This window comes from Mesocricetus auratus, unplaced genomic scaffold (assembly GCF_017639785.1).
Source record: "Mesocricetus auratus isolate SY011 unplaced genomic scaffold, BCM_Maur_2.0 Super-Scaffold_6723, whole genome shotgun sequence".
Lineage (NCBI taxonomy): Eukaryota > Metazoa > Chordata > Mammalia > Rodentia > Cricetidae > Mesocricetus > Mesocricetus auratus.
The window spans coordinates 16511059-16526027 of NW_024429183.1; the positions used below are offsets into that span (position 1 = coordinate 16511059).

At 47.0% G+C, this 14969-nt stretch overlaps 1 protein-coding gene across 1 annotated transcript; it reads left to right on the forward strand.

Moving 5' to 3' along the window:
* The first annotated feature begins 1541 nt into the window (after positions 1–1541).
* Positions 1542–14614, forward strand: Nob1 (NIN1 (RPN12) binding protein 1 homolog). Its single transcript, XM_040737203.1, has 9 exons — positions 1542–1667; positions 1770–1902; positions 6369–6499; positions 7420–7491; positions 7754–7882; positions 7964–8134; positions 9299–9396; positions 11264–11408; positions 14042–14614. The coding sequence occupies exons 1-9, from the start codon at positions 1578–1580 to the stop codon at positions 14309–14311; spliced, it is 1239 nt and encodes a 412-aa protein (XP_040593137.1). The 5' UTR covers positions 1542–1577; the 3' UTR covers positions 14312–14614.
* Positions 14615–14969: the final 355 nt, after the last annotated feature.

Consider the following 14969-nt stretch of genomic DNA (forward strand, 5'->3'; position numbering starts at 1 on the left):
TTCGAGACAGGGTTTCTCTGTATTGTTTTGGAAGCTGTCCTGGAACTCTCTCTGTAGACCAGGCTGGCCTCGAACTCACAGAGATCCGCCTGCCTCTGCCTTCCGAGTGCTGGGATTAAAGGTGTGCGCGACCAACGCCCGGCTCAAGAAGAGAATCTGATGAAGATGAAAAGCATCTAAAGTCAGGGAGATTAGGGTGGTAAAGAATCAGCAAAATCAAATAAACCCAGAAACAGGAAACTATAGGCAATGTCAGATCCTGCAGAGAAACATGCCAAAACACTGAAAAAAATTTATCTAAGAAGTTGGATAGTTTTCGCCGGGCGTTGGTGGTGCATGCCTTTAATCCCAGCACTTGGGAGGCAGAGGCAGGTGGATCTCTGTGAGTTCGAGGCCAGCCTGGTCTACAAAGTGAGTTCCAGGACAGCCTCCAAAGCCACAGAGAAACCCTGTCTCGAAAAACCAAAAAAAAAAAAAAAAAAAAAAAAAAAAAAAAAAAAGAAAAAAAGGAAAAAAAAAGAAGTTGGATAGTTTTCAATTGGGATATTATTTCAGAACAGGTAGCACTTGGAAATTCTGTTGATTGGAGTGACCGAGGGCTAAAAAGACTATCGATATAAAATGCTTAGGGTCTAGGTGTAGTGGTGCATGACTTTAGTCACAGAGCTTGGGAGACAGAGAGCAGGAAGGCCTCTGAGTTCGAGATCAACAGTAAGAAGCTGTGGGGACGGCACCATCACTGGCAGAGCCTGAGGACCTGAGTTCCATCTCTAGGATTCTCTTGACAGGAGAACACTGACTCTCATGATTGTCCTCCGGCCCTCACATGAGCACCTGGCATGCCCCCCAATAAATAATGTAAGTTTAAGTGTTAAAAAATGTTTGGGGGTGCAGAAGATATATGGGTCACTGAAAATGAAGGATTTTTGACACAGGACAGATGAATGAAACACAACAGTTTAAATGAAAGCAGATGATAAAGACTCAGATCAGCATTGTCAGTGTGTAGTCCAGGTCTCCTAATCGCGTATTTATTTGAAAGGAAATTTGGAAGTTCTTCATATTCCTTCTGTTCAGCTCAGCAACGACTTATTTTCTAGAAAATCATGTGCCTTGCTTAAGGAGGTGGGGCAAGGGTATTAAGCAATGCAGTCGTTGTTCCAAGGTGTTCAAAATGAAATAGGGCTGCATAAGCAATGGCAGTATAGCATAACGGATTTTAGAGTGGTTCCAAGTCAGTTTAGAGGTTATCTGGCCGAGTCATAGATTTGTTGTGACATATTCTTTCTTTCTCTACCTACTGATTTTCAATCATGTGGATATTTTAAAAGTAAAGAAAGCTCTATGAAGTGTATCCCGAGGCGGATTATCTCAGGTGTTTACCGTCCCGTCCCCCCTCCCAAAAAAATAATCCTGCACACTCCCTGGCAGGGCAAACAGAGCAGCTGCGCATGCGCATATAGTCCTGAAGTCGTGGATTGTGCCCGCTAGGGGGCGCCGCTAAGTTGCAGCGGCTGTACCTCTAGTCCCGGGAGGTCTGGCTTGCAAACGTAGGGAACGACGCAGGCTCCGTGCGCATGCGCGGCCTGTCCACGCCAGCCAGCATGGCGCCTGTGGAGCACGTTGTGGCTGACGCCGGGGCTTTCTTGAGGGACGCGCCGCTACAGGTACTGGAGATTCCGTCTAGGGGCGCGGGGCCTGGGCTCGAGACCCTCCAGGGGTGCGCGTGGGGTCAGGCAAGTGTGCTAACTGGGCCGGTGTGTCCGCAGGACATCGGAAAAAACATCTACACTATCCGGGAGGTGGTCAGAGAGATTCGGGACAAGGCCACGCGCAGGCGGCTGGCAGTGCTGCCCTACGAGCTGCGGTTCAAGGAGCCCTCCCCGGAGTACGTGCGGCTGGGTGAGTGTCCCAGTCCAGCCTCGTCGGGGGAGCTGCGCCCAGAGTGGAGACAGACGTGCCCCGGTGCCAGTCAGAGCGTTTGTTTAGAGACAGTCAGTTCAGCCTGCTTTAATAGGAACTAGCAGTGTGCCTCCGGCTGCATCGCACGCACCTTAGGCATTGTCAAATGAGACTAGGAAGACTATCTGTAAGGACTCAGGCACTACGCTGCCCTGCCCCTGTCACCTGGCAGAATGCACTCAGGCAGTGCCCTGGGCAGCCCAGGCTCCATGATTGTGTGGTCTTCACGCAGGTGCAAAGGACCCCTTTAAGACAAAGACCTCCGCCCACTTACACTCTCTTTCTGCTTCCTTCTCTTTTCCGCAGTTCCCCTGGGGCTGACAGGACTTTTCCTGTCTCCCTCTTCTCTTCGGTCCTCTCTCTGTGTCTCTTTACCCCTTTTCTCTTTCCTTCTCCTCCCTCCCCTTTCTAGTAAAACTTCCCACTTGAGCTTTTTCTGCCAGGCGTGTTTGTCCCCCGCCTCGGTCACCCTCGCCCGCCACGAAATCCATGCAAGGTTCCTTCAAGCTTTATCATAACAGTATCTGCCGGTCTTAGTATTGTAGGCCCTAAGGAGAATAGACCTCTTGGCGCATTAGAAGCTCTCAGTAAAGGTGTTTAGATTCCTAAGAACTCAGTGGGAGAGTGCTTGCCAAGTATGTAGACGGCTCTGAGTGAAAAGTTTCTACACCCCCATAAGCCTCTTGATGCCTCAGTCCAAATCAAACCGAATTACAGAAACAAAAACCCAAAACTCATGTTTAATGGAAAAAGGCTCCCGGATGACCTTCTAGCCCTCCAGAGAGGAGGTGGGAAAGAGACTGAAAAACCACAAATCTGTTTTCTGGGGGCAGTTTAAATACCCTGTAGAAGTGGTCTTGAGCATCTCTGCAGGAGGGCTTTCTGAGATGCAGCAGGGTTTGGAGGGAGATAAGGGAAGAGGGCTTGGGTGGAACTTACACCATAACATCCCAGACTCTTTGGGTATACGGATGCCAGAGGCTGGAGTGAAGCTTCCACCATAACAATGAGTACTGTCAGAAACTAAGGAAATTTAAAAATAAAGCCCACGCCTTTAATCCCAGCACTCGAGAGGCAGAGGCAGGCGGATCTCTGTGAGTTCGAGGCCAGCCTTGTCTACAAGAGCTAGTTCCAGGACAGCCTCCAAAGCCACAGAGAAACTCTGTCTCGGAATAAAAAAAGAAAAAAGAAAAAAAAGAAGAACATGGATCTGTAGTCTTATTTGTATGGTGATTATAGTTTTGAACAGAGAAGCAGCCTCAGTTTTAAAAAGGGCATGCAGGTGGCCTGGGTGGTGCAGTCTCTGCACTGGGGAGGCAGAGAGAGGCCTTGGGGTCGTGGGTCCCAGGCCAGTCTGAGCTAGTGAGACACTCTGTCTTGCTGAAAGTAAAAGATGGGTCCATTGTGATTTTAGTCCCAGCCCTTTTGGAGTCAGAGGTTCCAAGTCACCTAGGGCTACATAGTGAGACCTCATCTCAAAAATAAACAAAATTTTTTTGTATTCTTTTTGTGTGCCCTGGCTGTCCTGGAACTCACTCTGTACACCAGGCTGGCCTTGAACTCATGGAGATCCACCCAACTCTGCCTCCTCAGGGGAGGGATTAAAGGCATGGGCCACCACTGCCCAGCTACACAATAAAGTTTAAAAAGAAAAAGGGAAATGTTTAAGCCTTGCTTTTTGTCTGAAAGAAAGTTAGTGGCTTAGGGATCATCACCGTCTTTAGGAATCAGTGTTGTAGGATTGGGAAGTGTCACTGAGAACAGTGGAGATACTGTTGCCTTCTCTGCTAGTTTGTGGTTTCTGTAACTTTTACCTCCAACTTGATAGTTACCAGATCTTCTTTGTCAATGGCTTCAACTTTCCAAACACTAGTAATATTTCATAGGATGTGATTGGAGGGAAATGAATCAATGTAGTACACATGCCTAAATACAAGCAAAATACTTAAAAGTGGATAAACAAAAATCCCCCCCCCCCCAACAGGTATTCTCGGTGTAGCCCTGGCTGCCTTTTAACTCACTTTGTAGACCAAGCTGGCCTCAATCTTAAAGATCCACCTGCTTCTGCCTCCCAGGTGCTGGAGTCAAAGGTGCTTGCCACCACTGAGCAGCAAATAAATTAATCTTTACCAAAAAATATTGGAAAAGTTGCTGGGTGCCCAGGTAGACTTGGTAATATTTTTTGGAGGAAGTTGAGGGGAGACGAGAGTTTCACTGTATACCTCCAAGATGACCTGGAGTTCACCATGTAAACTAGGCTGGCCTTGACCTCAGAATTGCCTACATCTGTCTCCCACATACTAGTATTAATGAGATGTACCATGATAGGGCTGGAGAGATGACTCCGCAGTTAAATCACAGGCCACTCTTCTAAAGAACCCAGGTTCATGCCGGGCGGTGGTAGCGCACACCTTTAATCCCAGCACTCGGGAGGCAGAGGCAGGCGGATCTCTGTGAGTTCGAGGCCAGCCTGGTCTACAAGAGCTAGTTCCAGGACAGTCTCCAAAGCCATGGAGAAACCCTGTCTCAAAAAACCAAAAACAAAACAAAAAAAAGAACCCAGGTTCAATTCCCAGCACCCATACCCATATGGCACTTACAGCCATCTATCTGTCCAGGAATCCAACACCCTCTTCTGAACTTAGAGGGCCCCAGGCATACACATGGTGCACAGACGTGCACACATACATACATACAAAAAACACTTGTAAACATAAAGAGATGTACTGCCACACCTGGCCCTTTTTTTTTTTTTTTTTTTTTTTGGGGGGGGTTTTCTAGACAGGGTTTCTCTGTATTGTTTTGGAGGCTGTTCTGGAACTCGCTCTGTAGACCAGGCTGGCCTCGAACTCATAGAGATCCGCCTGTCTCTGCCTCCCGAGTGCTGGGATTAAAGCCGTGCGCCACCAACACCCGGCTCACACCTGGCTATTAATACCATTTTTATATGAAATGTTAACTGTTTATTGTTACTTATGACATTGTTATCAGAGGACCTGTTCTATGAGGGAATTCTGTTGTGTTTATTATCAGTGTCCCAAATATCACAGTAACCATTAAGTATAGGTGTGCAGTTTGTTTTGTTTTTTTGTTCCTTTTTGAGACAGGGTTTCTCTGGCTTTGGAGGCTGTCCTGGAACTAGCTTTGTTGACCAGGCTGGCCTAGAACTCACAGAGATCCGCCTGCCTCTGCCTCCCGAGTGCTGGGATTAAAGGCGTGTGCCACCAACGCCTGGCTGAGTGTGCAGTTCTTAAAATCTTTAAAAACCTGTCCATTATTGCACAGCAACTCTCTTTGGGTGTTACCATAGACCATGATTACAGGTAGCTTTCTGCTCTAATCTCTTCTGTTAATCTAGCTATTTTACTTAGAGGTAAAGACTTTTAGAGCTAAGAAAGAAGAGACCGACAAAACCAGAGCTTCAGTGAGGAACTCTCATCATGGGCAAATACTATGCTAACTTGAACAATTTTTTTTATGTTATTCTTATCCTTTCTTATCCTATTCCTTGATCTTATGAGAGTGTTGCCTTAAAGCTGCCTAGTGAGTGCTTGGTTGTAGTAAATACAGGCCTTTCCCCCCCCTTTGAGACAGGGTTTCTCTGTATAGCTTTGGAACCTGTCCTGGAACTCACTTTGTAGACCAGACTGGCCTTAAACTCTGCCTCCTGAGTGCTGGGACTAAAGGCATGCACCACCAGCGCCTGGCCAAATACAGACTTTTCAGTCACAATGAAGAAAAAGGTCAGAAAATAGGTGTTGCAGTTTTCATGTGATATTGATTCTTGTTTTTGTTTGGTTCTTTGGTTAGTTTGATAGTGGTGCTTTGAAACAAGGTCTCAGTGGCCTGGGTTGACCATGAGCTTTTTTTTAAAGGCTGGACCTAGCCTTAACTCCTGATCTGAGTGCTGGAATAACAGGAATGAGCCACCACTCCCAGATGGGATATTGATTTTAAGTTCTTTGGAGATTTTTTTGCATATGATACAGTTCAAATGAGGTGAGAGAATTGGTTTTCTTTCTATCATGCAGAGCCTAGGGCTCAAACTCAGGTGGTTAGATTTGCTGTCGGGCACCTTCAATAGACCATCTCAATGACCCATATGCTTTTTGTTTTGTTTATGTGAATAGGAGTTTTGCCTGCTTGTATGTCTGTGCACCATGTGTCTGCCTGGTGCTCTCAGAGGGCAGAAGAAGGCATTGGAGCCCCTGGAACTGGAGTTAGACAGTTGTGAGCCACCATGTGGACAATTAGAATTTAACCTGGGTCCTTTGGAAGAGCAGAAAGTGCTCTTAACTGCAGAGCCATCCCCAGCCCCTACATATGTTCTTTTGATACTGTGGTTATCCAAGGACCTGTCAGGTTTTACCCTTAACTAAAGTTGGAAATCTCTTGTTTACTTGCAGTGACTGAATTTTCCAAGAAAACTGGAGACTATCCCAGCCTCTCTGCTGTAGATATCCAAGTGCTGGCTCTAACTTATCAATTAGAAGCAGAATTTGTTGGAGTGTCTCATTTAAAACAAGAACCAGAAAAGGTAAATCAAATCAGGGGGGTTGGATTGTTTGTTTGTTTGTTTTGGTTTGTGTGTGTGTGTGCGCGCGCGCGCGCTTTGCCTACATGTATGTATGTTCAGTTTGCCTGTATATTATGTATGCTCACCATGTGTACCCAGTGCCCAGGGCGTTCAGAAGAGTTAGAGATGGTCATGTGGGTGCTGGGAAACAAACTTGGGTTCTTTGCCAGAACAGCAAGTGTTCTTAACTACTCAGCCATCTCCAGCACTGACCTTGGATTCTTGATCCTACTGCCTCTGCTTCCCAAAGCTAGGGAACAGGCATGCACTGTGCTCATATCGTGTACTGCTCAGAGCTGCCCTTTCTTGTTTTTCAGTCAAGTTTAGAGAGCTCCAGTTTAAAAGCCTCAAAATAGACTCCCTTCGTTCTTTCTTTCTTTCATTCTGTGTTTGTATCAAAGGCCTTAGAATGGGCTGTGTTTGCAACTCAGTTGGTAGAATGCTGCACAGCGTCCGCAGGGCCTCTAGCTTTCATCCCCAGCACCTCACAAACAGGCGTGGTGAAGCACTCCAGTAATCCCGTGCCTTCATAGGTAGAGACAGGAAGAGGAGAAGTTCAGAGTCATCCATGGTGAGTTCAGGACCAGCCTGGACTAAGTGACCTGTCTCCAAAAGCTTTAGAGCACTGCACAAGTAGCATATCAGTTCAGCTCTGTGACATTAGCCTATGGCTCTCACCATAGGCACAAGCACTCTAAAAGCACTTAATATTGGTATCAGGATGTCTGAATGTTATCATTCATTTTGTCTGTATATTCTTGTGACTTCTAATTTTTATATCCAATAACTAGGGAAAAAGATCCTGATTTTGTTTGTTTTAATTAGCCTTAATGTTGTATTTTCAAGCCAGCTGCCTTATGCTAGCTTTTTTTTTTTTTAAGGTTACAGTGAGCTCTTCCATCCAGCACCCCGAAACTCCTCTGCACATTTCTGGTTTCCATCTGCCCTCCAAGGTAACTGCTTTCAAGATCCCTGACCCTTGGGCTCCTCTCTACAGCATGTCATACTCTTGATAACAAAGCAAATTGACCTGGGCCAGGGGCATGTTTTTCTAGAGTTTCCAGACTCAGCTTGCATACAGAGTGGTTTCGCATTTAAACATCTCATTTTCATGTTTTTAAATTATTCTGCTTCCTGGAAGAGTGCTTACCTGGAAGTGTAAAGCCCAGGATTCATTCCCCTGCACTGAAAAAAGAACTTTTATTTTAACCTTAGCCTAAACCCTCACAAGAAACAGTGGATCATGGCCACCCAGCCGATGGGCCTGAGAACCTGGAATTCAGTTCCTTCATGTTCTGGAGGAACCCTCTGCCTAATATTGATCATGAACTGCAGGAGCTGCTGGTAAGGCCCTGGCTTATAGTCCCTAGTGACATCAGAGCCTCTCCACAAGACTCCTGACCTGGGAGTTTGTTGATGTTTCAGATTGACAGAGGAGAAGAGGAGGAAGAAGAAGATGAGTTTGAAGACAGTGATGACGGTGGGGGTGGGTGGATAACCCCCAGCAATATCAAGCAGATCCAGCAGGAGTTGGAGCAGTGTGACGTCCCGAAGGATGTACGGGTTGGCTGTGTGACCACAGACTTCGCCATGCAGGTGGGTGGGGTAGTAGACCCAGGCCAACATGGTGGCATGAGGGGTGTGAAGCTTCTGTAACCCTGACCATCACATCAGTGACAATATGCACAGGGTAAAAAGAATATCTACATTTTTTATTGCATGTTTTAAAGGTTTCTCTATTTACTATGTATTCAGTGTTCTGCCTGCCTGCACACCAGGAAAGGGCATCAGATCTCATCACAGATGGTTGTGAGCCACCATGTGGTTGCTGGGAATTGAACTCAGGACCTCTGGAAGAGCAGTCAGTGCTCTTAATCGATGAGCCATCTCTCCAGCCCTACATTTTCTCACTTAGTGTATGAATGTTCATGTGCCACACACAGAGTGTGTGTGAAGGTCAGGATAACTTGCAGGGGTTACCTATTTCTGTTCACTGTGGGTACCAGGAATCAAACTCAAGTTATCTGCCTAGTGGCATTTTGATGGTCATGGATGTTTGTGTTTGTGTTTGTTTTTGCTTTGTACACATACGCTTTTTGGGGGGGGGTTTGAGACAGGGTTTTTCTGTGTAGCCTTGGCTGTCGTGGAACTTGCTCTAAAGACTGGGCTAGCTTCAAATTCAAAGGCCCGCCTGACCCTGCCTCCTGAGTGTTGGGATCAAAAGCATACACCAGCTTGCCAGCTTTGTTCTTTAATGCTTTTTTTTTTTTTTTAAAGACAGGGTTTCTCTGTAGCTTTGGACTCTGTCCTGGAACTCGCTATGTAACCCAGGCTGGCCTTGAACTCACAGAGATCTGCCTGTATCTGCCTCCCAAATTCTGGGACTAAAGGCGTGTGCCACCACCGCCCAGCCTGTATTTTAATTCCTAAACATGAGCAGTTGGTGCCTTTTTATTTATCTTTGTAATGTTTGGGGCTCTGGAGAAAATAAACTTACAGCCCCAAAATGAAAGTATTTTCCCCAACAGAAAAAAAAAATTCTCTGTTGAGAGGCTTTGCCAATGAAACCAGTCTCTGTTCTTGCCATTGCCCAGTAACCCAGGTCCCTGTCTTCCCAGCCAGGCCTCTCAGGTATTTCCTAACAAAAGCCAGGGGTTATAAATTAAACTAGAAAGTTGGATTCCCATAACTGTGCAGAATTACTGCCAAATGAATGTTAAAGAAGTTGATTTGAGTCTTTTATTAACTTGTTGGTTGTAGAATGTTCTGCTTCAGATGGGGCTGCACGTGCTGGCAGTGAACGGTATGCTGATCCGAGAAGCCCGGAGCTACATCTTACGCTGTCACGGCTGCTTCAAGTGAGTGGCTGAGGGTCTGGACCCAGGGTCTTCCTGTTCGTGTCCCTGCTGATGGCTCCTCAGAAGAGAACCCTTTCCTTCCACCTCGGTGTTCCTTGTGGCCTACCTACTGTCTCCTCCGCACTGAAATCCCTGGGACACATTGCCAGTGACCTGTCCCTCCACACACATCCCCTAGAGTTAAGGATGTGGGTTCTGGAACAGCGGTCACTTCTCTGGTGACACACGCTGGACTGTGTAGATGGAGAGAGGTCTGGGACATAGGAGGATGGAGCGTAGGGTAGAGATGAAACATGATAGCTGTGAGTAGATAGTCAAGCTGAGTGATGGGTACATAGGGATTCATTGTGGTTGTCATGGCTACTTCATGTCTGTGAATCCAGAGTGCATTGGTTCACATCTAGATGTGTGATTTGCTGGTATTAACAGTTAGCTGCCTTCTTAGCTCTTTCTTAAACTTGAAATATTTGTTGTAAGGAACTAGAACATGAGTCATAGGGATCTAGCAGGGCGTTTGGCACATAGGAGATGTCCCTGTGATGGATTGTCAGTTGGCTGACAACTCCCTTCTGTTTGCTGTTCTATGGGGGGGGGGCTGGTGCTCTGTGGACAGGCTCTGGAGGCTGGTTGGAATGGAAGACATTGCCACACAGCCTTGCTGGTGACCTTTCAGGATCTGTAGGCTGGGTCTGTGGACATCCTTGGAGGTCACCTGGTGGATCCCGAGTTTGCAGAGGCCTGGTATGGGTTGGTTCTGAAGCATTAGGGTGTTCGCTGGACCTGAAGGACTCTTGATGAGATTGGAGCTTCCTGGGATGAATGATTTATTCTAGAGGATAATAACCTCAGCCTTGCCACTGCCCTCTGCAGTTGTGCTAGTTTTTAGAGCTGCTTCTGCAGTCTTCTGTGCCTTAGTGGAATGGTTCTTACTCTTAAATGCGCAAGGCTCGTGACAGCTTCATGTTTCATGATCCCACTGCTAACACTGCCCAAAGGCTCCTGGTGTATCACACACACACACACACACACACACACACACACACACACACACACACACACACACACACACACACAGAGAGAGAGAGAGAGAGAGAGAGAGAGAGAGAGAGAGAGAGAGAGATTCATTCTTAGAAACATGTATAGTAGTTTCCCTATTTGTGTGGCAGTGGCTGCCACTGGTCTGCTTTTCATGAGTAGTTAGTCCATAGCACCACATGGAGGCATTTGTTGAGTTTCAGGAGACTTGTAGGTGAGGGATTTATTTCTTTTGGAGACCCTCTGAGATTTGGCTAAGGCTACCTGGTCTTTGATGGTGGCAGCTTTTCCTGTCCTGAATCCTCCATGGGAGCTGAATGAATGAAGTGGCAGATGTATCTCGCACTTGTCAGCCAAGGCAGCTTATTATAGTGTTCCCTGTGGGGTTCACTTAACTTCTGCCACCTCTTAAGAAGGTAGGTTAGAGCAGGACAGTGACGTCAAGGAGCTCCCATGTGGACCCATCTAGCTGCTTCCCAGCTTTCTGGCCTTGGTTTTCCGATCTGTGACGTAGGGGTGGTGTCAACTTCAGGAGTGTTTGATGTTAAACTGTAGAATAGTCCTGTGTGTTGGGTTGCGTTTTGCTAATGTACCCACAACCCGCTCTTCTTTCTGGGGCACAGTTCAGTGCCCTTACTCTTTTCCCTCTAAGGGAGGCAGCTGCCCTTGGCTGCATCTTCCTTTAACATAAGGCTAGCAGCCTTTGTGTTTTAGATGATGGGTATAACAAAATTTACCCTTTTCTGCTTTTCTTGTTACTCTTTCTCTGAGGCTGGGGTAGGATCGCCTGCCTATGGTGCCAGTGTGCAGCCTTTATTTCCTGTTCCCCTAGGACGACGTCAGACATGAACAGAGTGTTCTGCGGGCATTGTGGGAACAAGACCCTGAAGAAGGTGTCTGTGACTGTCAATGACGATGGTACCTTGCACATGCATTTCTCTCGGAACCCCAAGGTGCTGAACCCTCGAGGCCTCCGGGTAGGTGGCATATGTCTTCCCCCCTAACAACTTCAGAGTCAAATGACCAAGGGAGAACTGGAGTAAAGCACACCTGGAATCCTAGCACTGGGGTGGAGGCAGGAAGAGCAAGAGTTGAAGGCTAGCCTTGGCTACTAGACCCAGTCTCAAAAAAGACCAGAGGACAAAAGGAGAGTCAACCTAGTCACCCCACTGTGGGGCCAGGAGGCCACATTCTGAGTCCACAGGAAGGAAGAGTGCAAAACAAGCCACCCGTGTTTCTTTTTCTTTAAGATTTACTTATTATGTATACAGTGTTCTGCTAGCATATATACCTGCACACCAGAAAAGGGCTCCAGACTTCATTATAGGTGGCTGTGAGCCACCATGTGCTTGCTGGGAATTGCAGCCAGTGATCTTAACCTCTGAGCCCCCCACCTTTGTGTTTCTTAAGGAGTTGGAAAGAGAAACAAGGAGTGATTCTGGGCAGTGGCTCAGTGGTGACCACTTGATTTAGGAAAGACAGAACTCAGCAAGGGTCACTTGGAACACAGTAGAGGCCAGGTTTGTACGGGAGTTGAAAGGGTGTTTAAAGTTAAAGGCCTGTAAGAATCCGAGCCCCGTGAAGCAGAGGGCGGAAGGTGAGTGCCCAGCACAGGAGAGTTGTGGGTTTGTGTGAACGGATGGAGAAAGAGCAGCTAGGTATAGTGAGTGGCTCATGCTGTAATTCCAGCATTCAGGGGCTGAGGCAGGGAAACGTCCCTAAGGTTGGAGGCCCACATGGCTACAGAGTGACACTGTCTCCTAAAGGTGGGAGGTAGCTCAGCAATTAAGAGCAAGGTCCAGAAGGGAGCATGTAAGAGTGCAGTGGCCTGAATGCCACTCACCTGGATGGCGGCCTCGCCCTGGCTCTAAAGCTGGAGCCTTCTGCCAGCCTCTGCCATTCATGACCATACTGGTCTCGAACTCTGCAGTCCTCCTGCCTCAGTCTCCTGAGTGCCAGGATTGCTGGTGTGCACACCACACCAGTTTCAGTTTGTGGTTTTGGTGGAGGCAACCTGGCAGTGTTACTGGGTACTTTTCTTCATTATAGCAGAGGGCACATGATAATCAGGTGACATCTCTCTTGGGTCAGGTGCTTTCTGCACTGTAAAGTTAGAGTCACTTTGCATAAAATTGTTTAGGTTAGTTATGACTGTTTATTGCCACATAATTGTACTGGTTGGTTGGTTTTTTCTTTTTTTTTCTTTTTCTTTTTTTTTTTGAGACTCTTGTTCCGTGTTCTGTGTTTCAGGACATTCTACTTAAAATAATAAGAACTTTGAATTCTATGTTTTTATTTTTGTGGTGCTAGGAATCAAACCCAGGTTTCATCTGTACTTCACTAGCTACTCTACTGCTGAGCTACATACTTGTCTCGTGTGTGTAGGTGGTTGTACACACCCAGTCAGAGGCCAGAGGCAGATAGATAGATACTGGGTGTCTTCCTCCAGCACTCGCCCTTCTCTATCTCTCTGTCTCTCTCGCTTCTCTCTCCCTTTCTTTCAAAGCAGGGTCTCCCTTGTTGTCCTGGAACTCACTCTGTAGACCAGACTGACCTTGAATTCAGAGACCCACCTGCCTCTGCACTCCCCTCCCCAGTGCTGGAATTGAAGGTGTGCTACCAGATGGCTGTTCTGTGTATTTTCATTTTCTGCTACAGCTATGCTCTGTGCCACTCCTTGTTTTGAAACTCCTGTATTTCAATGCTTGGCCAGTGAGAGCCCTTGCGAACTGCATTCTTCTGGCATCTCAGCTCTTCCTTGCACTCATTCTTACTCTTCTGACACAGCAGTGTGTTTCTAGACCTTCAAACTCGCTGACATGTGCGTACACTGTGAGGGGCACTGATGGCGGCACAGGGGTGTGTACAAGGTGTGTGGGTTTGTGTTTCAGGCAAAGTCTCTTGTTTGTTCCTGCTGCTATCTCCTAAGTGCTGGGATTATTGGTTTGTGCAAACACTCCTGGTTTATGTGTACTGGGGATCAAGCCTGGGGCTTCCGTGCTTACCAGGCAAGCACTCAACCAATTGAACTACACACATCACCTACCCTTCTCTTAGGTTTAGGTAAAATAGTTTTTGCTGGCCTTGAGCTTGCCATATAACCAAAGATGACCTTGAACTCCTGACCTTCCTACCTGTACCTTCCTGGATTTGGGTGTGCACCATTCTGCCCAGCCAAGAATGCTTTGTAGTAGCAAAGGTTGCAGCTCTGGCTATGAACCCAACATCAGAGTGCATTCAAGGCCACCTCACCGCCATTCATAAGACCCGTGTAATGCCTTTTTGGTGATAGTTTGCCTTTGCTCAGCCTAGAACCCATGTGGCCATTTCATAGCTGCTAATGCACGCCTTTGTGGAAATGGCAGCAGCTTCATGAAGCTCTCTGTCCGCTTGTCTTGAGCTGAGAATGTGTAGTGAGTGTGTAGTTAAGACACTTCAGATTTTCATCTGTCAATTGAGGTAGGCATGGTATGGGAAACACATGTCTTGTTGACACACAGTGGGCAGGACAGTTGTGTATGCCTGCATGCGGATCAGAAGGGCCACTTCAGTAGACAGACTGGACCTGTGTGAGCAGTGCCTGTTCTAACAGCCTTCCCTCTTATTGCAGTACTCGCTGCCCACTCCTAAAGGGGGCAAATATGCCATCAACCCCCATCTGACCGAGGATCAGCGCTTCCCCCAGCTGCGGCTCTCCCACAAGGCCAGGCAGAAGACCAATGTGTTTGCCCCTGAATACATAGCTGGGGTGTCTCCCTTTGCAGAGAATGACATCTCCAGCCGCTCAGCCACCCTGCAGGTCCGGGACAGCACCTTGGGAGCTGGGCGGAGACGCTTAAATCCCAATGCTTCCAGAAAGAAGTTTGTAAAGAAAAGGTGACATTGCAAACCTGCAGGCAAAGCAGATTGCAGCTGGCTGCTCAGGAGACCTGGAGTATCATCCCCAGTGTTTTGTCTGCACACCAGTTGCACAGAAGCACTGCCCGAGAGAAACTTGTGCTGTGTGGGGTTGGAGTACAACATGGCCGCCCTGCGTACGAGCATCCAGAGCCAAGACTGTGGGAAGGGAGAGAGCTTGAAGCAGAAAGAAGGGTGCCCTGGAGCAAACATTGAGCCTTAAATTCAAAGAAGAATTATCCAAATGGTAATCTTTTTCTAATAAACTTGATAGCTGGCTCGGTTATATTGAAAATTTAAATTCTCTTATCCCTGGTGGACATGGATGCTAACACAACATATACCTGAGAACCAATTATACAGATTATTTTTTTTGCCAGAAATTATAAGTATTCTACAGTAAAACTAAATTTTTAACTCCCCCCCCCAAAATCAGAAGAGTTCAGTCATCCAGGAAATTCAGTATAGTAAATCCACATTACAATCTTTCATTGGGGTCCACATTGACTCACATTCAGTGTGTCTTTACATATAACCGTAAAGTGTGTGTCTTCTGGGGAAAGGACGGTCATTTACAAACCGCAGTGTATTAATCAAATTTAGGAAAATTTCTTCTATTAAATATATACTCAGTTCGAGGC

What these genes read in the sequence shown, in the direction of transcription:
- Nob1 (XM_040737203.1), top strand. Translation starts at nt 1,578, where the DNA reads ATGCGCGGCCTGTCCACGCCAGCCAGCATGGCGCCTGTGGAGCACGTT. An exon ending in CCCGGAGTACGTGCGGCTGG is followed by an intron (nt 1,903 to 6,368) that starts GTGAGTGTCCCA and finishes GTTTACTTGCAG; the next exon opens with TGACTGAATTTTCCAAGAAA. An exon ending in GTTTCCATCTGCCCTCCAAG is followed by an intron (nt 7,492 to 7,753) that starts GTAACTGCTTTC and finishes TTTTAACCTTAG; the next exon opens with CCTAAACCCTCACAAGAAAC.